At 41.2% G+C, this 26,409-nt stretch overlaps 1 protein-coding gene across 5 annotated transcripts in view; it reads left to right on the top strand.

Annotated features, from left to right (window-relative positions):
• The window catches only part of MED15 (mediator complex subunit 15), a 41,088-nt gene extending 16,243 nt beyond the window's left edge, over window positions 1-24,845 (top strand). For 3 of the 5 annotated variants that reach the window (XM_064674739.1, XM_064674740.1, XM_064674737.1), the window contains exons 2-18: window positions 3,784-3,871; window positions 5,062-5,113; window positions 5,554-5,583; window positions 6,368-6,583; window positions 7,093-7,355; window positions 8,171-8,551; window positions 9,675-9,767; window positions 14,666-14,785; window positions 18,938-19,080; window positions 19,398-19,525; window positions 20,361-20,495; window positions 20,907-20,970; window positions 21,135-21,201; window positions 21,648-21,808; window positions 21,997-22,163; window positions 23,036-23,134; window positions 23,289-24,845. In XM_064674739.1, coding sequence (XP_064530809.1) covers window positions 3,794-3,871; window positions 5,062-5,113; window positions 5,554-5,583; window positions 6,368-6,583; window positions 7,093-7,355; window positions 8,171-8,551; window positions 9,675-9,767; window positions 14,666-14,785; window positions 18,938-19,080; window positions 19,398-19,525; window positions 20,361-20,495; window positions 20,907-20,970; window positions 21,135-21,201; window positions 21,648-21,808; window positions 21,997-22,163; window positions 23,036-23,134; window positions 23,289-23,425 — 2,334 coding nt within the window. In that variant the 5' untranslated portion in view covers window positions 3,784-3,793 and the 3' untranslated portion in view covers window positions 23,426-24,845. The remainder of the gene's footprint in view (window positions 1-3,783; window positions 3,872-5,061; window positions 5,114-5,553; window positions 5,584-6,367; window positions 6,584-7,092; window positions 7,356-8,170; window positions 8,552-9,674; window positions 9,768-14,665; window positions 14,786-18,937; window positions 19,081-19,397; window positions 19,526-20,360; window positions 20,496-20,906; window positions 20,971-21,134; window positions 21,202-21,647; window positions 21,809-21,996; window positions 22,164-23,035; window positions 23,135-23,288) is intronic. The other 2 variants (XM_064674738.1, XM_064674741.1) reach the window with 2 other exon arrangements.
• The last annotated feature ends 1,564 nt before the right edge of the window (window positions 24,846-26,409 follow it).

Below are 26,409 nucleotides of genomic sequence, written 5' to 3'. Positions count from 1 at the left end.
TAAAGAAGTAATGATGATGTGTATCTGTCAAAGCCATGCAAACTTTCTTGGTGCTCAGAACTGATGTTTCACTTTCTAAACTTTCTATAAAGTCATTAGTGTTCTTAGGTGAATCCCTCATTGCTTCTCCTCCTCCTCTTCTGCTGCTTCATCAAAACAAGCAAACAAAAGTGCCCTTGAATGCTGTGTAGCTTTGAGGAAATAAACATGATAAATTAAATGTGTGGAACCATTCACATAACTCCTTTTGAGTGCCTTGTTATGGTGCTGGGTACAGAAGTCTTAATTTGTTGCAGTTTCACACCCGGGTTTCCTTTACAACACTGAATTTAAGATTTTGGGGTTTTGGTTTGTTATTCTTTTTAAGAGTGACATGTGAATGAACATTTCAGTGATGCTGTGAGGAATAAGTGTCCTGTGTAAGTGGTCAGTGTGTATGATTGGGTTATTTGAGAGAATTGTGCCTTTGATGACCCGAGAACCTCTTCAGTACTGGGCTCGGTGTGACTGCAGACCCAAGCAGGACTTCCAAAGTCAAGGAAAAGCCAGAGCCTAGGTGACTGGAGCTGAGGAGCAGCTTTGGCTTCTCCCAGGATGTTCCAGGAGACAGCAGTGATGTAGGAGTGTGGATATACACTTGTGCTTGCAGGGTACCCCTTTATCCTGGCTCTTACATAGAGCTGGTACTTACTGGTGCCATGGGAGTCTCCTTCCTAAAGGCCTTTCCTTAATGTGTTTTTAAATGTTGGTGGTGCCTGAAGGACAGATCTGGTCTGGGTTGTGTGGTGGTTGTGTACAGTTCCTGCCCCAAGCTGCTTCCAGGCTGTGTTAGAAGGGGATTGTGTTGAGTGTAGAAAAGGGATGTAACTCAGGTTGTGGGGTGTTCCATTAATTTTGTGTTTGTTTTTTTGCTTGAAGTTTTCGTTTGTGTCTTCTCAGTTTAGTTAGTGGCTCAGCTGAGTGAGAAGAAAGAATGTCTGAGCAGAAATAGAGATGAGAATGTGGAGAGTATGTGAAAGGAGGAGACTGAGGAACGAGCAGGCAGAAAAAGAGTGGAACAGCTGGAGTTTTTTGAGTGATGAAGGGAAAAATAAGAAAAGGAAGGTTGTCTGCATTTGTTGCTCTCCATGAAACACATCACAAAACCGGTTCATAAAGCAGCCTCAATTTTATATTCCAGCATAGGTTGTCTGGTGAGAATTCAGGCAAAAAAGTCCAAGAGGGCAGATGTTTCTCCCTTCCTGGGAGTGTAGAGGAAGTGAGGGATTAGTTATTTATAAATTCTTATTTTGACACAACTGTGAACTGAAGAAGCTACTGCAATACATCTTCATTTCAAGTGTTTGGGTTGCCATGCAGTGAACCTGATAGGGAAATTTCTCAAAGTTAAAAATAACTCAGGAAAAGTGGTTATTTTTAACCTTGCTTGTTCTTCAGTACTGTTGATGGCAAAGCCACACAGACAGTTGTACCAGCATGACTTGGCAGGGGTGGCTTCTTACCTCATCACCTCTGCCAGAGGGAATCCCTTCTCCTGGATGTTTGTGAAGCTGTGAAGGGATGATTCTGTGTGTAGTGAGAAGGGTTTTTTCATCTCTGCAGAACTGGAAGGAAAGGTAATGCTAGAACAAGGCACTAGGGAGGCTGGATGGTCCTTTGCATTCCTCGTGTAGCTGAAGGAGTTGTGCTGGGGACCTGGGACCTTCAGGCCTCGTATTCTGTCAAGCAACTGTGAATAAAGTAGTGAGTGATTCCTGCTTTGGGCCTTCTGCTGGGGTGTGTTACAGGGGTATTCTTGCAGTGAGGGCTGCTATTGATAACATTTGTTATGCCCGATCTGTAACAAACAGAAATGTTGTGTGAGACAGTTATCCACACAAGATCAAGGGAATAAAGTTTTACTTTGAGGTTTTTAAACCTTATAATGTGGATGCGTGTGTCTAACAGCACACCAGCACACTCCCCCCTGCCCACCCATTGCTGTTTCAAGCAAGAAAGGTTTCGTTAACTAAGTGGCATAGTGATCAAATATTCTATTTCACAAAGCAGCATGTGGTGATTTTACATGTCTTAATATGGTGTTGGCCCTGGAACTCATTGCCCTCGTCTTTCGTTGGAACAACTGATTCATGCAGTCATGGTGTGAGCTGGGGAGGGAGCTGGTGTAGTTTTGAAGGAGAACGTGTTTTGCAAGATGTTTCAGCTAGACCAGTTGGCCTTAGTGAGTGGTTGCACGTATTTGGGCTGGAAACAAGGTTCTTGGGAATGGAGGGGGAATTCCTGAAGCTGGTGTTGGTGTCGAATGCTTCGTCTTTTGAAACCACAACTTTTGAGTGTTGTGCATGAAATCCAAAGCGCAGAGTTTTCATGCACATCTTGTGATGCATTTCCTAAGTGCTTATGAGGCAGATGAAGGTTGGATTGTCTGGTACCATCTAGTTTTCAGAATTTTGTCGAGTTCAGTGTTCCGTAAGGATACCATACGTTACGTGGGATCCTTAACTCTGGGCTAAAGCTATGACTTTTTTTTTAAGTGACTTTCCTAGTCTTTTAATGTAAATATTTTTATGTTGATTGCAGTTAAATGTGTAAACAAGGAAAGAGTTGTATGTTTTTTCTTCCTCCTAGTCTAAACCTTTATTGGAATGCTAACAGATAGGACATGGACAGCTTGGAGTGGCATTTTTGGTAATGAGGATGTAGTCATAATAACATGTCTTTCATGTTCTATAACTTCAAAAGGAAAAGGTAGATACATGTAAAAGTAGATAATTTCTTTTTTTCCCCAAGTTCCTGGTACCAAGTTCCACATTGATCACTGTCTGTATCACAGACACTGAGCACTACCTGCATTACTTTCTTTACTTGCCTCTGCATAATCTTTGTCTTCTCTTTTTGCCAGCTCAGTTTTCAGTGCTCTCAACATGAAAGGCATTGCCATTGTACTGGAACTGGGAAGTTAAGGAGGATTCAGAGAGTAGTGTGGATTTAGAGGCAGCCTTTCCAAAAAGGGAAGCATTAAAAAAGGGATTGTCAATAAAGAGTTGGATGTAGCCTCTTCCTCCACAGCAGAGTTCCTTCAGGAGCAGTTCACTTTAAGGCTTGTTTGCCCATGGAGGAATACTTGTCCTGCATTATGTTCAGATTCAGCTTCAGTTTAAGTAACTTCATAAATAAGCAGCATTTTTTTTAGTGTCTGCCAGACCACACCAACAGGTTACCATGAGAGCCCTGCAGCAGGTAGGATGTTCACTGTGTTCTGCCTTGCAGGCTGCAGCAGGTCAGCTGCCTGCTGCTGGTTTGTGAGGAAAGGGAATGAGTTGTGGCAGACTAAGCTCCTGCATTTTAAGGCTGTACCACCTGCTCTTTGCTTCTGTGGCTGTTACTGAGTTAATTCAGGAAGCTGAACCAGCTTACTGCTTGTGCAAGCACCATTCCTGCTGCACGAGACCTGGTAGAAATTCAGGGGAAAATGGTTCCCCCAAAATGGAAAACATTAATCTTGTCAATCAGTTTTCCTCAAATGAACAACTCCTGGTATTTTGTCAAGGTGGTAAAATAATGACTTGCCTTGCAGTTGTTCTTGAATTTCTGCAAAGAATATTGATGTTGGCTTTGTTCTCCATCATTTGAAGAAACTTTAAAGGGTGGTGATTTTAAGTATCATATGTGGTTTGGGGTTCTGTTTGTTTGTTTGTTTGTTTTATATCTATAAATGAGAAAGTATTTACTGATGTCCTCAATTAATACCTAGCCTTGTTTTTTCCTTTTTTTTTTTTTCAGTGATGAAGCTATGAGGAAAGCTGGTGTTGCCCATAATAAATCCAGCAAAGATATGGAGAGTCATGTGTTTATGAAGGCCAAAACAAGGGTAAAACATCTCTGTTTGTTTCTAGAAGTTATTGCATGTCCAAAGAAGTTTGGAACAAATTGCAGAAACAGCAAAGCCAGTGCACTTAGTTAACTGTCTCTGCTTGTAGTACAGAGTTATTTGAAATTTTGATTTATATGTGCTTCTTTTACTCTGAGGGAAGGTGAGGTGTTCTGCATCCAATATATGCACCAGACTGGACTTAGTGCAAGACAGCTTTGCTGATGCTGCAGCATTTAATGCACATATGGAACTGCACTTTTCTTACCTGAATGTTTGTGTGTAGTGAATTGTGTAGAATTCCATTTATTTACAATGTAGCACCATTCCATGTGACCAGTAGATGGTCAGAAAAACCTGGGATATCAATGAAAAGGCTCTGCCAAGAGTAACACCAAGGGAAGCGCTGTGATCTCTGTGAAAGTCTGGCAATAGTGTACAACTCTACACTCTGCCAAAACATAAACTTCTTCCCTGGAGCTGTGTTAGGAGAAATTGGATTCTGTTGCTGTCTCCAAACAAGCCACGTTTGGGATAGAGCTTGTCTTGGTGAAAATTTTTATAATGCTGATGTCACAGATCTATGCCTGTGGCTGGCATCCTCACTGATGAGTTGGTGGTTTCATGGGCAGGAAGACTCTCTCAGCCCTCTGCAGTTTCTTACATGTTATGAGGAACGTGTAAGTAATAAAATGCTGCAAAGAATATTTGTCTTTTCACTTCTGACATTTCTATCATGTTAGTCTTCAGAGTTATTATTTTACTTGTATTTGTAATATGAACTTAGCTTAAGAAAAGGTAGTATGAGTGTGACATAATTCAAGGACTAAAATAAGCCAGTACATGAAGTAAAAGCAAGGTTTAATCCTTATGAAAATGACTTATAGTGGATAAAAACTGGAAAGTGGATGTATTTGTTTATAGTGTTCACATACTGTGATCCTATTAGTGTAACTGTCAGAGAGGTTCTTTCCTGTGAATTTTGTGGTTTCTTGGCCTTCTTGTACCATCAACTGCAATAATTAGTAAGAATATTCTGACTTAATAAACAGACTGTTTCTTGGAAGTGAACTGCTCTGAAAAGCCCACAGACACTGCAAAGTAAAATCCATTATGTTGAGGGAGAGCCAGAAAGTAATGGTTGCTCTGTTTTTATTTCTTATGCTGAAATACTCATTTTTCATCTTTAGGAGGAATATCTTTCTCTTGTGGCCAGACTCATTATCCATTTTCGAGATATCCGTAAGTGATTTTTTTAGTCTTGGCTTGTTTTTTTTCCTCAGTCATGGGGTTGCTCATCACATCCTCCAAAATAAAAGTAAATTTTAGGGTTTCTGCATGTGACTCTTCACAAGTTGCTTTAAAAATCTTTCTGTAATATGCATGCCTAATTTCTAAATACTGTTTCTTTTACACATCATCTATAATTGAAAAATATTTGAAAAATTATTTACTACTTTTCTTCCTTCCTAATTTTTCCTGTATTTTTGCCTTCTTTCCATTATTTATGTAGCATTTTGGTTACCAAATTGGCTTACTGCATTTTGTTAGAACTACAGTAGATAGTGGTTTTTTTTATTTTTTAAATTATGTGAATATATTTCTTGTAGAGAGCGTATCTAAAGGGCCAAATTTGTGTGTGACAAGATTGGCAAAGATGATGAATTGTTTTTTCTTTTCAGACAATAAGAAATCTCAAGCCTCAGTCAGTGGTAAGAGTTCCTTTTTTTTGCTGTTGTTGTTGTTGTGTCCTTCCTTCCCCCTGTGCTCCCCATTTCTGAATAGAACAGCTTAGGAATCAGGGCTGTGGAGTACTAAGAAGAAAGCATCTGTGTATTCCCTAGCTGGAATATTACATGCTGCTGGAGAAAGAGGGGGTGCTGTGTTCTTTAACTGATTAATGCTGCTTCTGCACCCTGTGTTCTGTTTTGCCCTCTTGAATTGCAGTTCCCTCTTTGACTTCACTTTTCTGTGTGCCCAGGGTTCAGATTATGAAAACTGTCTTGAAAGGCTCTGAATTTATCCACTGCATAATAAAAATAATGTTAAAGGGGGAACTGTATAGGAAAGTACTTTCTCTGGTCTGAGCATTGCTTCTCCATTTGACTTCAGGAGGAAGAGGATCCATGGTGGGACCCTCTTGGTGTTTGAGGTTATAAGCTGTATATCCTCATGGACTTTTGTTGGCAGCTTGTTTTGACTTGTGTGTAAATGTGGAGGTGGCTAATAAGTTCCTTTTCTTTAATGTATTTAGATTCTGTGTGGGACTTTGGAACTCTGAAGCACTTTGAATCATCTCCACTCTATATACGGAGAGTCAAAGCTATGCCAGAAGCCTCTGGTCTCACAGGCAGAGCAGTGAATCTTAGTTTCCCGGGGTATTGGATCTAGTCATGGTCTGAAGCCAACAGATCAGAGAGTGGAGGATGGAGAACAGAGGATTTTGGGCAGACAATTGCATGGCTAGCTGCATATTGGTAACTGTTTTCTTTGTAGATCCGATGAATGCCCTGCAGAATCTAACTGGGGGTCCCGCAGCAGGGGCGCCTGGGATGGGCATGGCTTCCCGAGCTCAAGGAGCACCCATGACTGGGATGAGTGGCCTTGGTCCAATGGGACAACAGATGAGTCTCCCAGGGCAGCAGCAGCCTCCTGGAACCTCGGGAATGGCCCCTCATGGTATGCCTGGTGTCTCTACAGCTACTCAACAGAGTAAGTGCTCAGTTTGATTCAACCACTGAAATTGTTATGTCAGCTTTTCAGTAGTAACTCCTTTCCCCAAGGAAAACGTGCTGAAGAGATGTCGTACTTCTGGCTAAATCAGCCAAGGGAACTGCTGGGAAGAGTTGATTTTAAGTACTGCTACCTGATGGGATAAATGCCTTCCTTAGTATAGTGAGGAACAGTCTAGCTGTTGTATGAGCAAATTCTTTCATCCTACTGTTGTCAACTTCAGAACGTTGTTTTTGTAGAGCTCACCTATGTTTTCTATAGTACAGTACTCCTGCTGGTGACCTCAGTGCAATTTTCTCCTACACATTTTTATTCTCTTTACCTGGGTTGCTGACTCAATGTGTGTGAATTAGAAGTTGGTAGTAGAAAGTGTCATTCATTCTGCCTCATCCATTTGAGGAAGCAAAAGCACACGCTGCTAATGAAGGATGTTAATCTCGTACTGTTTGAGTCTCATGTTTTCAGTACAGTCTTTACTTTCTTTTCAGACCAACTTCAGCTCCAGCAGATTGCCCAGCAGCAACAGCAGCAGCAGCAGCAATTCCAGCAGCAGCAGGTGGCTTTGCAGCAGCAGCAGTTCCAGGCCCAGCAGTCAGCCATGCAGCAGCAGTTCCAGGTCCAGCAGCAGCAGGCAGCGGCCGCTGCAGTGGCACAGCAGCAGCAGCAGCAACAGCAGCAGTTGCAAGCTGTCCAGCAGCAGCAGCAGCACATGCTGAAACTGCAGATGCAGCAGCAACAAAACCAACAGCAGGTGATGAGAAACAGCTACAATGGCAAATGAGGTGATCTGTGATGGGGTTACTTGTCAAGTGAAGCTTGGCCTGTGTGGAAGTAGAGTATCAGCTCTGCCTGTTACCAGCACTTTTGCACTTTAGAGTAGGGCTTCAGGTTGGCAAGTTAATTGACAGCAATATATTACATCCTGGAGGAAAGCCTTAACAGATGTTTCATTGCTTTCTTCTGTCATAACAATAGAAAATTGAAATCTTTGTCTCTTTCTATAAATGTCAGGATTGTCTTTCATTCTGACAAGAATAGGTATGTGGGAAAGAACAGCATTTGAATTACTGTAGCAGTAGTGGCTGTTTTGTCATTGTGTGAATAACATGTTGCCACTTTAAAAAATGTGTGCCATGCACAAGATATATATCTATATATATAGACACTGTGTGTATATATAAATATATAAATATATATATTAGGCACAAAAGCAGCCAAGGAGACTTCAGCTGTCATATTCTTGTGCAGTTTTTGGTAAAGGGTGGTTACATTTGAAGAAGTGTGTCTAAGCCCATTTGTACAGGAGAAGCTGATGCAGTTCACCTTTGCTTTCAAAAATTGTTTTAGTAGTGAGGAAAGCTTGTAATGTCAAAACTATGGGATGTAGCACTGTGTAGGGTTGAGATATATGAAAAGTGAGTGGATAAAAAGGTTGGGCTTTCTCTTTGGGCTTAAAACGTCAGCCTGATGTATTAGAATTCTGTTTGCTCTTGGTTTATGCTATAAAAACAAGCCCACTGTCGCATTGCTGGAAGCTTTAGCATCCTAACTTCTCCTGCTTTTCAGATACAGCAGCAACAGCAGCAGCAACAACTACAGCGAATTGCCCAAATGCAGCAGCTGCAGGCACAGGCTATACAGGCACAACAGCAGCAGCAACAGCAGCAGCAGCAGCAGCAACAAATACCACCACAACAGATACAGCAGCAGCCACCTCAACAAGTCATGCAGCAGCAGATACAACAGATGCAGCAGCAGCAACAACAGCAGCAACAGCAGCAACAGCAGCAACAACAACAGGTTGCTCAGGCACAACAGTCTCAACTTCCACCACAATCCCAGCCTCAGCCCCAGCCCATGGTATCTCAGCCACAGGCAATCTCAGGACAAATTCCCAGTCAGGTTATGCCTGTTACTCTTACACCACAGCAGTTAAAAGCCATGCAGGTAAGGGCTGGCGACCAGCTGATATTGTTGGTTTGTCGTGATCCTCCAGAGAAATAAAAAATATATTTGATTTTTGCTAATAATGAAGTAGGAAAACCATAACTTGTTAAGACCTCTATAGCTAGCCTGTTGTGAGTACAGGGTGTTTAAAGGTTTTTGTGTCTGGACCTGCCAGTGGAGAACAGTTTTGTGCCTAAGAGTAGGAGTTCTGGAAATCTGTGAAAACCATTTATCCAGCTAATATTTAAAAAATAATTTCTTGTCTTACTCTTGAATGAACAAGTGAAAAAAAGAAAAAGTAACAAACCCCGATTGAAGAAAAATTACCTCCGTGACGTTTGCTGTTCCAGAACATGAGCAAGTGCTTTGAAGAGCCCAGTGCATTTGACTGGAGCCAGTGCTGGCTCTCCAGCATGCTGGCTTGGCTTCTGCTGCCTTGTTTAGAGGTTTTGGTCACAGTTTAAGATACTGGCTGTTACTGTCTTGAAGAGAATGTGGACAAGACAATAGTTTTAGTCTGTTGAACCCCTTGCTGGGTCATCCTCTTAATGGTGCAGCTGTTTGAACTGCTACAGTAATTTCTGTTGGGCCTCCATATGTGCTGTTGAGCCAAAGCTCAGACCTGTTTTTCTTTGGGCCTTGCTGGGGAGGAGTGGAGTGTCAGCCACACTTGGGAAATGGATGAGTTGATGTGTCCACTTTGTGCTCCTACCAGCTAAGCTAGGAGTAGTTAAATGCCGTGTTTGTCACACTGAAAGTTGTAATGAATGTATAAATATTTGAAATGCTGATCATTGGCAGGTGCTTGAGGGGAAAAACCCACGTGTGTGGTTAACTGTTTGCCAGAAAGTTAAGTATCTAGTACTGTCATAGAAGACCTGATAACAGAGGGAAGAAGTTGCAAGAAGAAACTGAATTGGGTGTGCAGACTATGGAAAAACTGTTCTAAATGTTATAAACATGGGAACTTGTTTTCGCTGAGAAACCTCAAAAACTAGTCTGTGAGGCAGATCATGTCTCTACACCCTTTTTTATGGGAATCACGGTCAGTCTAATTGAAACAGAAGTGTCATACCCTAATCATGTATGTATGTTTACTTTGCTTTTTCTTTTCAAACTCAAGGTAAGAGCTCAGCTGGTGCAGCAGCAGCAGCAGGCAGCGGCAGCAGTGCAAGCAGCTCAGGCCCAGGCTGCTCAGATGGGAGCTTCAGGGCAGGTAAGGGCTCAGGAGCCACTACCCCTGGTCACAAGGCCTGTAGCAAGTGCATGCTAGAGATGAGCATGGAGATGGGTTTCTGGTGGTTTTCTGATGAGGGGTCTGACGTTGGTCATTCCCTCTCTAAATGGGATATGGTCTTCTCTGCTGTTTCTCCTTTGCCTGGAGTCAGAGGCAGGATTTCATTGACAACCTCTCTGTGCATGCTCTCTGTCCCAAGTAGGTACAGTTGTTGCCTGTACTGACACAGGAATGCACATGAGTAAGAAGGCTTCCTGTGGGCACACTGCGAGTCTGACTGTTGGTACCTGGAGTGTATCACCTCTTCTTTCCTTAAACTTTCTTAGGTGACTGCTTTGTTGTGTAAACTGATCTCTGTACTGTGACTCTTTGCCTGCTATCTTTAATCACATGTGATTTCCTTCCATCTTCGTGTATTGACTATAAAAAATTGTATAGACAATGAAATCTCTCTGCGCTCCCCTTTCATTCCTTTCATCTTTCATTCTTTTTCTGAGTGAAATGGGCAGTAGATCTAGATTGCTCTTGTTCTGGATGTGAATTGTGCAGAAAAAATGGCGTGTGTCACAAGTGCAGAGTTACATAAAAAAAAACAACCAAAACAAGTGCTGGGTGAAAGCTTCTTGTCTAACACAGTTTTCTTATCCTGCAATATGCTTGTAGCCCCAGTGGTTGTTCCTTGATGTGTGTCTGGGATGAAGGAGACATGGGGGAAAAAAAGTGGGGAATGGCTTAAGCTGAACCTCTCATCCCATTTTCCACAAGAATATGAAAGTCTTTCGTGGCTTACCTCTGTAGTGTTTCATATTGAGGCATTTTACAGACATGGGTAAGTACAATTGTCACCACTTTGTAGATGAAGAGACAGGCAGATAGATGAAATGAGGCTGACTAGGATTAATGGCAGAGCTCATTTTGTACACCCAGACATTCCATGTCTTCATGCACCATTTTCCCTTCAGTGCACAAGTAATATTATAAGTTCAGTAAGACCTTTGGAAGGTTTTTATGTGGACTGTGATAGCAATTGGTTCTTTAACATAAATCTCCCAGACTTTTATCAGGGATAGTGTCTTGTGCCATCATAACTCTCATGTGGCCCACACCCTTGTTGGTGGCTAAGTTCTGTTTCTGCATTGGTCCTTTGGCTTGAGTCAACATAACATGTAAAAGCTGATGCAGTGGTAAGTACAGTACTGGCAGCAATGGAGAATTCTCTTTCTACAGCTGAAATGTGAATTAAAACTTATGTTTGTTTCTTAAATAATTTCCAGGTGGCACTACAGGGATTTAGGCTGACTGGAAGGAGACTCTGACTTTTCTTCTTTTTACTAACTTAATGGTGCTCTTTTCAACTCCAAAGCAGATGGATTGTATTTATGCAGAGTCAACTTAATTCCTGCCCCATTTAGTGACTTCATATGCCAGTGGCTTAACAGCACAGTGCATTTGAAAAGTTTTGGGTGATAAGATGGTTGACAGTGAGTTTTGTATTGCAGCTTTATTCAGTCATGTGTAGTAAACTCGGGGATTGCTCTTTATCTGTCACATGTGGAATTTAGAATATTCCACATACAGAGGCTTTACTCCATTTATGTTCATGCCATCGCAATATGAGTCTACTAAAATTCATGTAACACTGTGAAGTCTAATAATTAAATGGGTTTCTTGTACTTGTGGAAATATTTTCTGTATGTAATACTTACTTTTAAGATTGTGGCTGTCTATAATATTACAATGCAGCTTCAGTGTTGAGAGTGTATAAGAATTCTCTTTAATTTATAAGAAGTTTCTTTTAAAGTAGATTTTTGCTTTGCAGTTAGTACATTTTTAGTACATGCACCAGCATTTTTAATAAATCTGCCTTGATTTCTTCATTTGGTCCAGGGAAGCTTTTGTTAAAAACAACCCCTGTCCTAATCTTTGCTTGTTAGATTTAATCATAGTTTCTAGGAACTTTCCAACTGGGGATTTTGCTTGATATGTCTGTATTTTTCCTTTTCCATAAAATTTCTGTACATCCTCTGTGCATAAAAGTAAAAGGAATCCCAGGTTTAAACATGGGTTCACTTTGAAGTTCTTCTCTGGACACCATGCAGGTCAACGTTACCCTGCTCAGGTGTCTGGTCCTTGTGAGTATGTAACTCATGGGGAAGCTGATAGTAGGAGTGTCCTAGTGACCAGAGAGCTACACAAGAGCTTGCAGCACCAAGAAAAGAACCCATATAATCAAGTGGAATTAAGTATTAATAAAGTTTAAATCACTGTTCTGGTGCAATTCCTTCAGGTGCTCAGAATGCAGAGTGGCTGTTGCTTTTTGAAAATCCAGGCTGCCTTAGTGGAGTGACAGTGGTACTGAACGTACATATGCTCACCAAAAGCTGTGTATTTACAGAATTCTGAATGTTTGGATTTTAGATGAAAGAAAGTTACAAGTTCAGGATTCTAATTGTTATATTCCACTTCATTTTTATCAAATAGTAGGGTTTGTATCTTACTCTGGAGGGAGACTCTCTTCCTCTTCTTGCTCTCTGCTTTATCTCAGTTTACAAAATCTAGAATTTTATGCTATAAAAATCAATTTCACTTGTGGAGGAGGATTTGTGTTCAGTTAAAATCTTTTTCAAAAGTACTTGAACATTTCTGGTTGTGTTCTTGTTTCAGACAGACAAGAACATCTCCTTTATGGATATATTGCTTTGCATAAAACAAACCCCCTTTCCTGACTCCTTTGTCAAAGCATCACAGGTTCTGTACATGTAAATCAGCTGGACAATGGGGAAAAATAGATTAGTTTTGTTAAGAGAGTGGAATTAGTGCCATTTTATATATACACTTCCTTTTGAAAGCACACATTTCAAAAAATACAAAAAAATCAAACCCAAAAATGTGTGCACGTGCACACATTTGACCAACTGCAATACTACGAACAGCTGAAAGCCTTTGAATTGGAATTTGTCCTGTTGGTGTTCAGTGGTTTGCCAGACACTTAAACTGTGAATGTGCTTCTACTTTCCTTGGCCTCAGTGGAAGTAATTAAATCTTCACACTATGGTGGTGTGGCATGAGAAACAGGAGCAAGATGGGACCTGTGGGTCACCATAACATCCCTGGGATTCCACACGCTCCAGAGGTCCGTGTGCGTTCACGAGGGTCTAAGATGGGGTGATTGTGCCTGGAAGGATACGCTGGGGGTTTTTTCCCCCTAGCAATTTCCCCCTTTTTTTTTTGGTTTTGTTAGGGTTGTGTTGCTTCACCAGCTCTCATGTTGATACTGTAGCTCTTCACTGCACTTCATAGCATCCACCTGTGCTTTGTGGCAGTGCTGGGTTGTTGTGTTTGCTCGTGGTGGCTGTTGCATGCTGTGTGTGCACGTGTGCATGTGTGTGTGATGTCTGAGGCGCTCTCATTCGTTTCTCTTTTGAAATCCTGTCTCTGACCATCCCTCTTTTCCTGGATGGAAAGGGACTGCATTGCTCTGATGTCGTGAACTAACAGCTGTGCTGAATTTGACACTATTTTCTTTATGAGTTATTGCTTTCCTTTTTCAGTCTTGCTATGTTGTATTTAATTTTATTTATTTTTAACAATTGTAAGCACATGCATTCTCTGACTCTTTAGAAACATGTTGCTGGCTGCTTCAGTCCATTTACATAGAACACTAAGCAGGAGTGCCCCAAACCATTTAGAGGAAGGAGGTTACATGAACTTGTTGGTTAGTTAGGATTGCGTGGGTTCCTTGGTAACATGTAAGCTTGAAAAAAACGTAGCCCAGAGAACTTTACTGTAGATCTCTAGAGTACCAAACACTCTTTTACTGATAAGTGAATCTGCCAAAGTTACCTGAATACAACTTCAAAAATATGGTGTATTTGTTGTAAATTCTCAGTATATATCAAATTCTCAGTGGAATATCAAATCTTAAGTAACAGAGGGCTATACATATGTATATAAAATTAAATCTGTGCGACTCCTGCAGGCTGATGGTTCTGAAAGGGACTTCTAGACACCTCAGAGTAGCATAGTCCTAATACTATTTTAAAGTACAAATTCATTCTAATGCTAACCTCCATCATTTATCCTAAATGACTGTTCTTTAGGGTGTGCTCAGTCTTTACAGCTGGAGAATCAAACTGTGCTTGAGGAAGATTATGGACTCAGAATAATTTAGCCCAGCTTAGTAATAGAGGAATGGGTATTTGTCAAAGATATGGAAATCAAAAGGATATGTTTGACTTTTTCTGTGGGTTACAAAAGAAAGGAAATAGCCTCATCAAACCCAGAAGTCTTTTTTGTTGTCTGGCATTGTTATGCTGTCATAGGTTAGGCTGGTCTGGAGTTTTGCCCACTGTGGAGCATTTGTGCTGACAGTTGCTGTTGAACTGTGTGACAAAGTGTTTTGTAGCGAAGAGGGCACATGCAAATACTGCTAAACCTTTTGAGTCCACAGCAGGGGAAAGCACATCAGAAACCTATGGCATTATAGAGCTTCTTATATGGAGCACAGACAGCAATCTTAGAGTGCTTATTTCCAAGAATTCTAGAAATTCAAGATGTCAGGCAAAATTTAGGAAAAGCCATTGATGGAAATGACAGCACAGTCAACCCTCGACCCACGAATCTGAGTCTACACATCGCTCTCTGGAGATAACTAGAATTCATGAGGCGCCTGCTGAAAACAGATAGAAGGGTTATAAAAAGGAGTTTGGTCTCTAAGCTAGCATGTCAGGTTAACCTTTAGAGAAAAGCTCACTAACCTTCCCTTCATGCTCCCCCTCCCCCTAATTCCTGGAGGTTGCATGTGCTTCTCATCCTGCCAGTGCACTGCATTTCTTGTTTTGCGATTACTTTTGTCTGTTGTCCCTCTGTCCTCAAAGATGATCACCGCACCTATGGCCCGAGGTGGGATGCAAATCAGACCACGGTTCCCGCCTACCACCGCTGTGTCTGCTACAGCACCAAGCTCCATTCCCTTGGGCGGACAGCAAATGCCACAGGTATTTACTGAGTCAAAGCACATTGTGTCAGGGATTCACTGCCTGGTTGTGTAGCACTGGCTTTCAAGCAAGGGGACCTTCACTTTTGCACCAAACAACGAACTTGCTGGTGTTTCTCAGGGTGTTGGGCTGTTTAGGTTGGGTTTTTTTATGGATCCCTTTTCATTTTAAATAATAGGTTTACTGAGAGCTTGAGATATCAAATAAAGCATTATTAAAGTGGTGCAGGTCTTTATTTTAACATTTCAAACTTTTCCATGTTCAGAATTGATTCAGGTCTCAAATTAGAGGTCCTCACTCTACGAGTGTGAATTTATGAGAGTGTTGCAAGTCTGCACTGCAGATTACTGTCTGAGTTGTGACCAGGACCTTGCTTGTCATATATTCATGCTCTGTACAGGTGCTTTCTTCATTACTAGTAAACTGGGGCTCATTTCAGTTGGACTAGCTCCTTGGCATAATATCAGGGACCCAGAAAAATTCGAGCTGTTCTTTTCTTTCGTGGTTGTGTAGGAGCAACTGCCAGAAGAATTCCACTTGTACCTGCATCAAAGAGCCTATGGAGGCAGGCTGGCAGCACCTGTCCAGCTGTTGCTGGAAAGTGCATGAGGCCAGAGTACTGCATTTCTTCTCAGGAATTTGCAGAGGTAGTTAAAGTGACCAGAAAGATTCTGTAGTCCTAGGCAAACACATCTGTTGTCGTTTCTGGTTTAAGATGGATGGTCATTTCAATCCAGGACAGTGTTTATATGTTAACTGACAAACCTGGGCATAGCTGTGGAGTCAGAGAAGAATCTACTCTGAGCTTTGGTTGGTGTAGCAGTTTGTACAGAGAGAGACAATCATCTCCCATATGAAATACAATATTTGGTTTGATGGTGAAGCTCTCCCATGGGTATTAAAGTATTAGTTTCACTTATATTTAATATTTGACCCATAACAAAAGACCTCTGGTTCAAGCATTCAGTGCCATAGGCTGATCTTTTAGCACTGTTGTTGTTATTGAGGAGCTTTGATTTCCAACACCAAGTGAACTGGTCATCAAGGAGCTTTCTCCGTAGGAGGCCAAGGATTGTGAAAATGATGTAGAGGGCTGAACAACTATAGAAGGCAGAAGAAGAAAAGAAATTTTTCCTGAACAATGATTTACAGTAAAACGTAAATGCTTTCTGGAGTTTTCCTTTTGGCTAAAAATTTCCTCATCACTACTCATCAGTTCCTTGTTGCAGTCTCCTTTCCTTGCCATTGGCTTCTACATATCTGCACACTCTTGCTACTGGGAGCTTCTGAAAGCTCTCACAAGCCTTATCTCCTGAGTTCTTTCCTTGCCTGAGACTCAGCAAACTGGAGATAGGCCTTATAGCTGGATTATCTTCCAGCATAGTGGGCTGTGAACACTAAGAATAGCTTTGATTTAGTGGATGTAAATGCAGACTTTTATCAGGCAAGCCTAAATATCTCCTGGCCAAGACTTCAGCAGATTAGGGTTTGGTGTCATGATCAGGACACTGTAGAGTCACAGGACATGGATATGTTCAGTGGGCTGTCATGGCTGACCATGAACATGCTTGTAGGGCAGAAATTCATATCCCTTAGTGAAAAAATATGTAGTTGCATTTCTTTATATCTGTTGAAGATGAAGGGTATACAAATGATAAGTAACCACGGCTTAACTCTGGAGTTAAATTTGAGTTCAATGGAGTTAAAGCTCTGGAGGGAAGGTTTTATTTGTCTTTTGGGTTTATAGATATTTTTGTGGTGGTTTTTTTTTGGTGGTGGGGTTTTTTAAGCCTTCTTTCTACTCTGAGTCAGCTGAAAAGAGCATTACCTAGAAGTTGAAATTTCATTAAATTGTTGTAATCTTAATCCATATCCTGGAAACAATGTAAAAACCCAAACCTGAAGATCTATTCTGGAGCAAGACATCTGAAATTATTAGGTAGCAAATGAACTGCTGTCAAAGCAAAGTAAGGCAGTAAGTTCAGAACTGCACAGTTCTGAATGCATGTTTCTGAAAATGTCACAGTTTTGCTTACACTGGCCTTTGGTATGCTCAAATGAAGCTGGCAGAGAGCAAACCTGTTGTGAGGAGGAAAGCTGTTTGCCTGTGCATGTAGTTGAATGAGAAGGGATAATGCAAAAACATTCAATTCATTCAGTGCTTATGTGCACAGTAGATGCTGCATGTCCTTTTCTTCGCTTTTCTGCACAATTTGTAAATTAATGTGAAGGGTCCTTGCTGTTCAAGTAGATACAGAAGCTTAAATATGGCAAAAAACCTAGTGAAACTCCTTTCTTCCCAAGACATAAGGATTGAAGTAATCCTTTGTAACCAACTTGAGACACTTAAAAGGGGCCTGATTTTCAGGAAGTGATGAACCACTCAAAATGGTCTTAGTTTGACCTGAGGAAAAATGGGTGCAGCATCCAAGCTCTAAATTATTTGCTGTTTAATACAATGTTAAATAGACCTGTAAGAAGTCAGGGAATGCTTTTTGCAGTGTCCATCCCAGCTTCCTTCCAAACAGTGGTGAGCTGCTTGCTTTCTATGGGAGGCAGACTGTGCTTTTCAATCCCAAAAATGCTTTTCCAGCTGTTGAGGAGACTGTTAAAAGAATCCACTTCTTATGTATAACAGTAAGCACAGCCTCAGTGCTTGTTGATTATGGAGAAAAGGAAGATATGGTAGCTGATTTAAACATCATTTCAGCCTCACTTGTTCTAACTCTTATCTTCGTGGGAGAGGTTGCAAAGGTATTGGGGTTATTGAAGGTTGAAAAAAACCCATTGTAGTATGTCAGGCTGCATTTGATTTTAAATTATTCTTTAATGGCTGATAAACTAGCATCTTCAAGCCTAGTTTTGCACAGAACTGGGGATTATTCGTGCCCTGTTTTATTTTGGGTTTTTTTTGTGGAATGAGGCATCTTGCAGAACTGCAGTGTGAAATTCCAGTCAAAGCATTTCCTGTTGTATTCAGTGTGTACATGCAAAAGTAGACCGTATGATACCTTTAAAATGTGCTAAATATCATGTCCATGGATGATTTAATGGGTATTTAACAAGAGGGTGAAGGACAATGCTGATTTGCAGCACCCATGACATGTCTGGGACTTGTGGATTTACTGTGACCTTTGCTTAAAATTGATTTAGACTGAGGGAAACAGAATTGTTAATTCATAAAGATGCTAATCAGTGACTTACAGAATGGACACAGAGGTTGCTGAGCCACGATGTATCTTTGTATGTACTTGTTTATAGCCTCAGGTCACGAGAACTCTGCATGTGCCTTACACAAACATGATCACTTAACATCTTCATTACTGTATCATGCTCCAGGCCACTGTACAGGTTTTCTTGTTTGGTTTTAAGTGATCAAGGGAAAAAATGTGTATTAGAACAAATGTGAGAAGTTGCTCAAATTTGAGCATCATCTGGCTCTGGCACTGTAGAGTGTACAGAATAAACTTAGTTGTTACCCAGAGTTTGGTGCTGTTCTGGAAATGCTCTTATTCATCTCTTTGTCCTTCAGGCACACCTCAGCACACTCCAAAGGTCAGAAAACTACTTCATTTTTTTTTCACACAGGTGTTCAGTTTGGAGTGTTTCTATCTCACAGAGTTTTTCAAAGCTGAATATTTAAACAGGATGTTGCTGATATGGCTTACTTAATTGTTTTTCTTCCTTCTTCCTGAAGAAAACCAGTTGGGATGCTACAGTCAAGTCTGACTGACCTTTGAAGACTGTAATGAAAAGGTCAAAATAAGGATGGGGTTTTATGACTCTTAAGTCTCAAGTGAGAACTGTCTTTTCTTCCTGCTCTTCTTTAGTTCTAATAAAGTACAGGTTTTTTACATGGTACTTCTGACATTTTAATTGCAATATGATGGTTTGGGAAGTGAAAAGCAATTAGTTGTTCAAATTATGTGCAATTTCAGTGGTTATTTCTAGTAAAGTTGATATGAAGTACTGCCCTGAGAGCCTCAAGAGTGATACAGGTGGGACTGTCCTTATGGGGGAAAAAGGAAACTAATGCTTTTCATTTCTTGTAGGCCTGAGGATCCGCTTCTCTCCACAGGTAAAGCTTTTAGTTAGGTTCCCATCCTCTACTCCTTTTTGTTGTTATTGATCTTATCTTTTCCCACCTTTCAGGTCAGCCAGAACAATATTACCATGATGTCATCCCCATCTCCTGTCCAACAAGCTCAAACACCCCAGTCAATGCCTCCACCACCACAGCCACAGCCCTCACCTCAGCCAGGCCAGCCCACTTCCCAGCCAAATTCAAATGTCAGGTGAGCCACACTGCAGCTTCTGAGGACTTCTGTTAATGCCATAAGGGTGAGGTTTTCAGAAGCATTCAGTATATATCTTACTCTGTTTCCACTGAAGTGAAAGAATTTCAATTCCAACTGCACTGAGAGCACAGGTGGGATTGTGCTGGATACACTCTGAAAACCCCCCTTTTAAATAAAGAAGCTGTGTATGAAATCCTCGCCAAGACAGAACTACAGAGTGCCATAACAATGCTTACTAAAATCATATCTGCTCACAGGCTGGTGATCCTTCCTTGTCAGATTCTGGTAGGTTTGATTATGTGCTTATTTTTCAGCTCTGGCCCTGCTCCCTCACCCAGCAGCTTTCTCCCCAGTCCATCTCCACAACCATCCCAGAGCCCAGCAGCTGCACGAACACCTCAGAACTTCAGTGTCCCATCCCCAGGTCCTCTAAACACTCCAGGTAAATGATCTGAGAACTGTACTGCAGACCATGAGTTGGGCTGTGGTTTGGTAACTGTAGCAGTTATCAGGAAACCTGCTGGTTTTGGCACTTTAAAGAGCTCCACAAAGCAGCTGGCATTGCAAGTAGTGAACATGTCACATGCACCACATAACACAACAGCTTGGGTACCTCAAATCAAAATCAACTGAAACCTCTTTTCTCATCACTGAAATATGTAATGGATTTTTTCTCCCCAGTCTTTTGAAAAAAGAATGATACTTAATTTAATGGAGCAAGTTCCTTAATTCCATCCAGGAAGGAACCCTTAGCAACAGCATAGAGTTGTAAAGGATGTAACTACTTAATCACAGGCAGCTGCTTTGCTCCAAAACACTTCTCCAGGTGTGCTGTCCCAGCTACAATAAGCAGTTTCTGATACGGGAGGTAACATACTGGCTCCTTTTCACATCAGAGTTGTGTGCTTTGCAGGTTGGAGAGCACTCACTTAAGGAAAACTGCAGCAAATTCACTGTGTTTATTTAATGTTTAATGCATCAGAGTGAGGGCAAAATGAGGACCTAGAAAATGGGTATATGAAACTTTGGAACTTTTCAGAAAAAAATGGTATTGCCTGGGAATTGCTGTCCAGTCCATAGAACATGATATTTCTATACAAAGAGGAGAGGATTGGGCAAACACTTGAACTATGGAGGGCATCCAGTTATGGATTTGGATGTTTGACATGAGCTACACTTTGAGAGTGTCACGTTTCAGATCTAGATTCTGAAATGTGAGAATAATGTTCTGCAGTATCTTTTATCACCCTGTGACCTGCAGTCTTCCTTCTTGCCAGGAAATCCAAATTCTGTCATGAGTCCAGCCAGTTCTGGTCAGTCAGAGGAGCAACAGTATCTGGAAAAACTCAAACAGCTGTCAAAGTACATTGAGCCACTCCGGAGGATGATCAATAAAATAGATAAAAATGAAGGTGAGGTTCCCTATATTTAGCCATGCATTTCTCTCTGTCATCTCTCTCTTCTGCTGAAAGAAGCAGTACTTTGCCTTATGTCATGGTTTCTATTCCAGGGATTAAAAATGTCACAGAAAGTTTGTTGCTCTTTCTTGCCTATAGCTAAAGATTTTACTGTGAAGAGCGGGCAAAATCCTTGTTCTTAAATTCTCACGAGTTTTCCTTTACTTCTGATGGTTTTCAGACACATAAAGCATATGCAGTGGATATATTTATGAGTAGATGAAAGATCTGTGGTCCACACTACTGTCTTCAGTGTTGGCTTGTGTATACATGAAATTATGTACTTTTAACAGTATATTGTATTTCTGTCTACAAGAATTGAAGCTATCCTTGTAGTCAATGTTTATGTCTCTGGTACTATTTCAGACAGGAAGAAGGACCTGAGTAAAATGAAGAGTCTCTTGGATATCCTGACTGACCCTTCAAAACGGTAATTCTTTCCTTTTGGCTGGGCGTTCATTTTCCCAGCTATTCCAGAAATTTGTTGTTTAGCATCCAGCCACGTTTACCTTGAGGCTCTGTGGGGCTCAGATAGCAGGAGCACTTCAGCTAAGGTGACCATTTTGTGGTGATGAAGTTTCTCCTGTTCCACAGGTGCCCCCTGAAGACGCTGCAGAAATGTGAAATTGCTCTGGAGAAGCTGAAAAATGATATGGCTGTGGTATGTAAGGCTTTGTGCTAGTAAAGATAAGCAATTAATTTGTGAAAGGCAAGGTAACTTTTTGCATTTCTTGTGACTCATGCTGTTAAGGCTTCAAGTAAGGTTGGACAAAATAGGAAAACAGGAAAAAATGGGCATTTACTTCACACAAGTCACCTGTATGTAACTTTAACTGAACTTTCAAGTTCTTGTGCTTTGTGCCAAGACTCAAATACTTCTTTTGGTGAACTTTTGTGGCTGATTTCAGGACTGCCTTCCTAAACCAAAGTGGCAGATGTCTTTTTGCTTGTTTGTTTTCTCCTCCCTTACTGTTAATGTGTGCAGTTTGGAGAATCATTTGCATTTCATGCATTGGAAGTTTACCGCTGCAAAATTTTGCAGAAATAATGGTAGATGTTTCTTTTTTGGTGATGATTAAAAGACAAAGGGTTTCTGTTGTGTTTCAGCCTACTCCACCACCTCCCCCAGTACCCCCAACCAAACAGCAGTACTTGTGTCAGCCACTGTTGGATGCTGTTTTGGCCAACATCCGTTCCCCAGTGTTCAACCATTCCCTGTACCGGACGTTCATGCCGGCCATGACCGCGATCCATGGACCGCCCATCACGTACGTATCACCCACCTGCTGTCTGTCCTGGGCATTCCTTATCTGGGGAAGAATGTTTATTTGTAGAAGTTGTTAAAAGAACAGAGGAGTCTTGCAGGGGGGTGAGTTATAGCTTTCCTTTTGTGACCTGTAAAGTGTTTGACAAACACATTTTCACCTGGTCCTTTTGTGGACTGTGCTTTACACAGGGCCCCAGTTGCTTCCCCTCGAAAACGGAAATATGAAGAGGATGAAAGGCAGACCATTCCAAATGTCTTACAAGGAGAAGTTGCAAGATTAAATCCTAAATTCCTGGTGAACCTGGACCCTTCCCACTGCAGCAATAATGGCACAGTTCATCTCATATGCAAGCTAGGTAAGCAAGGAGACACTAAGGGCTGCATTCAGAAAGAAGTGCTGAGCTTGTTTGTAGGAATTTGAAACAGTCTTGAATCTGGCTAACCTGTGACTTCTGCATGAAGTCTGTACTTATATCTATACTTATCATAGCACTGCATCATCACAACATTCTGCACAGCCTGTTTCAGGGTACTCCTGGGGATTTCATTCACACTGATTGATCCTTTCTCTGCACTGAAGTTGCAATTGGTAACCTCAGTGTGTAGAAAATTACTTGTTGCTAGCAAAATCTTGATTCCTGATATGTGAGTTCTTGTGCCTCCATCAAGTAGGACAGAGCTAGAGAAATGGTGAGTTAATTTTTGGGATGGTCTGTTTCAGTTTGTACTAATGATCACTTGTAATGGTGTATGTTCAAGAAATTAATTCAGATTGCTTTTTTTTTTTTTTAAATCCTAGCTGAATAATCATAAAGTGGTATAGTCTGTTTACTTGTTTTGTTCTTGGGTTCCAGTAGGGAAAATAGGTTCTTTCCTCCCCCACTTCCTTTGAAGTGTCAGGATTGGTTTTGTCCTGAGCATTGATACATGAGGCACTTAGTTTTCAGAAATGAGGTGTCTAACTTGGTGAAGTTGAGCTGATGAAATGGTGAGAATGGCAAGGTGCAGAAGTGTCTAAGAGATGGAGCTATATTTGCCAGGCTTTTCTGCCAAAAGTTTAAGACTGTTGGTAAAGTGAGCAATGAGATTTCCTTTCAGTAAAAAAGGAGATGTACGGTCAGGTTCGTCCTTGGGGTTCAGAGGCTAGAAACCAAGCTGTATTATGCACAAAACCCTTCTATCCAGCAGGGAATGCTTTGTTCTGATGGGAAGTGTGTTTGCATCCTAGATGACAAGAATCTTCCAAATGTCCCACCACTCCAGCTCAGCGTTCCAGCGGATTATCCAGATCAGAGCCCTCTGTGGATAAAAAACCCCAGACAGTATGGTATGAGGCTGCTGGCATGACATTTGTTGGGCATGTATATGTGGTAGTAGGGGGGAAATGTGAACACTTCATGTTACTCTTGTCTTTTAAATTTTTTTAAATATACTTTTTTATTATAACTTCCTTTATCTGTCATCTTTTTCTTTTCTTCCAGCAGCCAACCCCTTTTTGCAGTCAGTGTATCGATACATGACTTCAAAACTATTGCAACTTCCAGACAAGCATTCAGTCACAGCACTCTTGAACACCTGGGCACAAAGCATTCGCCAGGCCTGCCTCTCTGCTGCATAACAGCTCACTTTCTAAATCATGAAGCAAGAAAAAAGGTCTCAACAGCTGGCCTCTTCCACATGCCACTGGAAAACCACAGTTTGGGGAGGTTACTTCAGAAGAAAGAAGCCTTATGTTGTTTTGTTTCTAGGTGTCAGGTTCAGTAGAGAGCCTGATGTTAGACTTAGCCTTCATGCTTTTTATCTTCTGCCTCAGTGGACTTTTGCCAGCATTCTCAAATATACAAAATGTGTATATATGGTTCTTGAGACTGTATTTCAGATGAGTTTTTATTGTCTTCTTAGAGAAGAAATTATTTGTGGACTTCCATCAGGGAGTCTGGTATAAGAGGGAGTAGGGAGAAAATGTCCTAATTTGCTTCAAAGTTTGCTCAGTGCCAGTATTCCTTTCACACTGTATGTTTTGTGACCTCATACTGCCCCAGAAATAAATTAGCTCCAACTAGAATGTGCTTGCAAACTTCTCAGTGGTTGTAGGAATCATTTTGCCTTTTAGCTTTGCCCAGAGATGGGATAAATTACAGCCTTTTAAGGAATCCCTCAAATATGTGAGATAAATCTGGATAATTACACCTGGGGGTGGGAGTGTGGAACTAAACAGAGCAAAAAAAAGTACTTTATAGCTTATTTTAAATGCAACTTTGTATAAACGGTTTTTGGTTAGCATGGATCACGTTTCTCACTCCAAAAGAGCGAGGCTGATGAGAAGGAAAGAGATACTAATGTGCACACTGACTTCCTCTGTGAATTCAGTAAATGTGTGTGTAAAGGTGTGGGGGGGAAAACCAACAGTATAAAGGCCAAGTGACACCAGTCAATCCAGCAGGCTCACAGCTAGATTTCTTTTATTAAGAGTCTTTCTGAGGCATCTGGCTTCCTTTGGGAGTTGATGCAGTGCAGGGAAAATGCTTCTATACTACATCAGTTTGAACAGAAAAGGCAAAAAACAACAGCTCAGGAGTAGAACTGACAATTAGCACATTGTGTCTTGAGCAACGATGGGCACTCAAGTCAGTCATCAGCTGCCTTATTGTTGGGCACTTCTAATGAAAACATTTGCCACAAGTAACTTTAATTTCATGCATTTTTCATATTTCCACCATGCTTATAAATTGCTCCCTCTTGATTTCCTGGTGCAGAATTTCAAATATCAGATGTTCCCATTATATCCTGCCCCATGTCTCTGTATTGTGCAGCAAACCTTGAAGAGTAGCTGGGCTCTCTTACAGTAGTGTCAAGAAATTGCTATGACCTCCATGAATCTGTGTGGTGTCATCAGTTTTAGGATGTTTTTAAATGTGGGTACTTAGTAAGCACTGACTGAGGCAGCAGAGTGCTATCAGTATTTTGTACATGAAATAATGCATTATCTGTTTGTTTCTATTGTAATAAATTTATTATTATTCCTGTGTTAGACATTATACTGCTCTTCCCATGTTAGATACCAGTTCTGTTGTGCCACTGGATGATGGTTACTGTGTTCTGTGGTAAGTGAAAACTCACAGGCTTTGCAGGTTAGGGGACAAAATCATAAATGGCTTTGTGTTCTATGCAACACTATCCTTCACTGTCCTCTGAGTGAACTGGAAGATCTGGTCAAAAGGTTAGTAATGGTATCTACAAATGACAGATGTAGTTTTTTAACTGGTAAAAAAGAGAGAAATTATGACCCAAGTCCTGCGACCACAGAGCTGATTATGGAAGTAGTGGGGAGGGGCAGTTTAAGCAAAGAAGTTAACAGAAACCAAGGCCCTCATGTATCAAATGCTCAAGTCAATGCAGCAGGACTTATCTACAGCAGGACAATGTAAGTAGGAAGTATCTTCTCTTAGGCTGGCGTAGAACATGGTGAGATGCAACCCTTGTGCAGCTCTGAGGCACATTGATGGATTTGTTAGTAAAAAATGGTTATTGCAGGCTTACTTTCATGGTACTGAATGCTCTGGTTCCTACAGCATCATTTTGGATGTTTATTTACATTTAGCTTATAGGTGTTTTTCTTACTGAACCTCATTTTGCTTTGATTAGCCTCTTTCCTGGGTGCATTAATGTGGCGTATTTTTTAGTGAGCACAAGATGGTTGGTATTTTTTGGTATTTTCCTGACTGAGTTGCCTTTGGAAGCTGATCTTTGGATGAGGATGTTTTGAAATCACCAAGTAGACTCTGAAAACATGTGGGTTTTATGTAGTACCCTGAGTTGTGCCACTTTGTTAATGAGACCCACACCCTGCTGGGCAGGGAGGGAGCTGAGCTCCAAGGGTGTTTGAGAGCTGGAGTCAGATGCTGCTGTGAATGTTACAGTGCACTCATGTGTGTGGGTGCTCTCGTGTTTTCAGTAAATGTTTTCTCTCCTTATGTCACTGCTGTGTGCAGTCCTTAATATTTTACAGGAGTAATGCTGCAGAGCTGCCTGACATGGGAACCAATGGATTCCTTAAGCAGTGATTTAACAAAAGGGTATTTCTTGCCCTTTTCATGTCAGGTGAAACGGACAACAAAGTATTTGTTGATCTCCAAGAGAGGAATGTTCCTATCTGTTGCCAAAAACTACCAGGTTAGAGTTGCAGTAAGGTTAGAGGGGAAACAGAGCAGTAATTTCTGTTTTTCTAAGCAAGTGCCCAGTGAGCACAGTGGCTCCAGAAGACATGCAAACAACATGAAGTGGTTTATGGAGGTAGAGGACATAAACCTGCCAGGGCTGGGGAGGCCTCAGGCAGGCACCAGGAGGCTTAAGCCCAGCACTGGGCTATGAGATGCCACTCTTGCTGCTTTGTCCCATCTTCTGTGTTTTCGTTTTTTAATATCTATGCAACTTCCTATAAATTTCTGTGTGCACTGCTATTTCTGTTACCTTTTGTAAGCATGCTTTGGAGGTCCTACAGTCAATTCTTGCTTTAGAACAGTGTAGGAGGCTTGAAAGCAGTTATTGCTGAATCAAAAGTATTTCTCTATATGGCATGGTTTATTTCAGTTTTATAAATAC

Source organism: Pseudopipra pipra, chromosome 18 (genome assembly GCF_036250125.1).
Source record: "Pseudopipra pipra isolate bDixPip1 chromosome 18, bDixPip1.hap1, whole genome shotgun sequence".
NCBI lineage: Eukaryota > Metazoa > Chordata > Aves > Passeriformes > Pipridae > Pseudopipra > Pseudopipra pipra.
The sequence above is the reverse complement of the archived record's forward strand: the minus strand, read 5'-3'. Positions and strand labels throughout refer to the sequence as shown.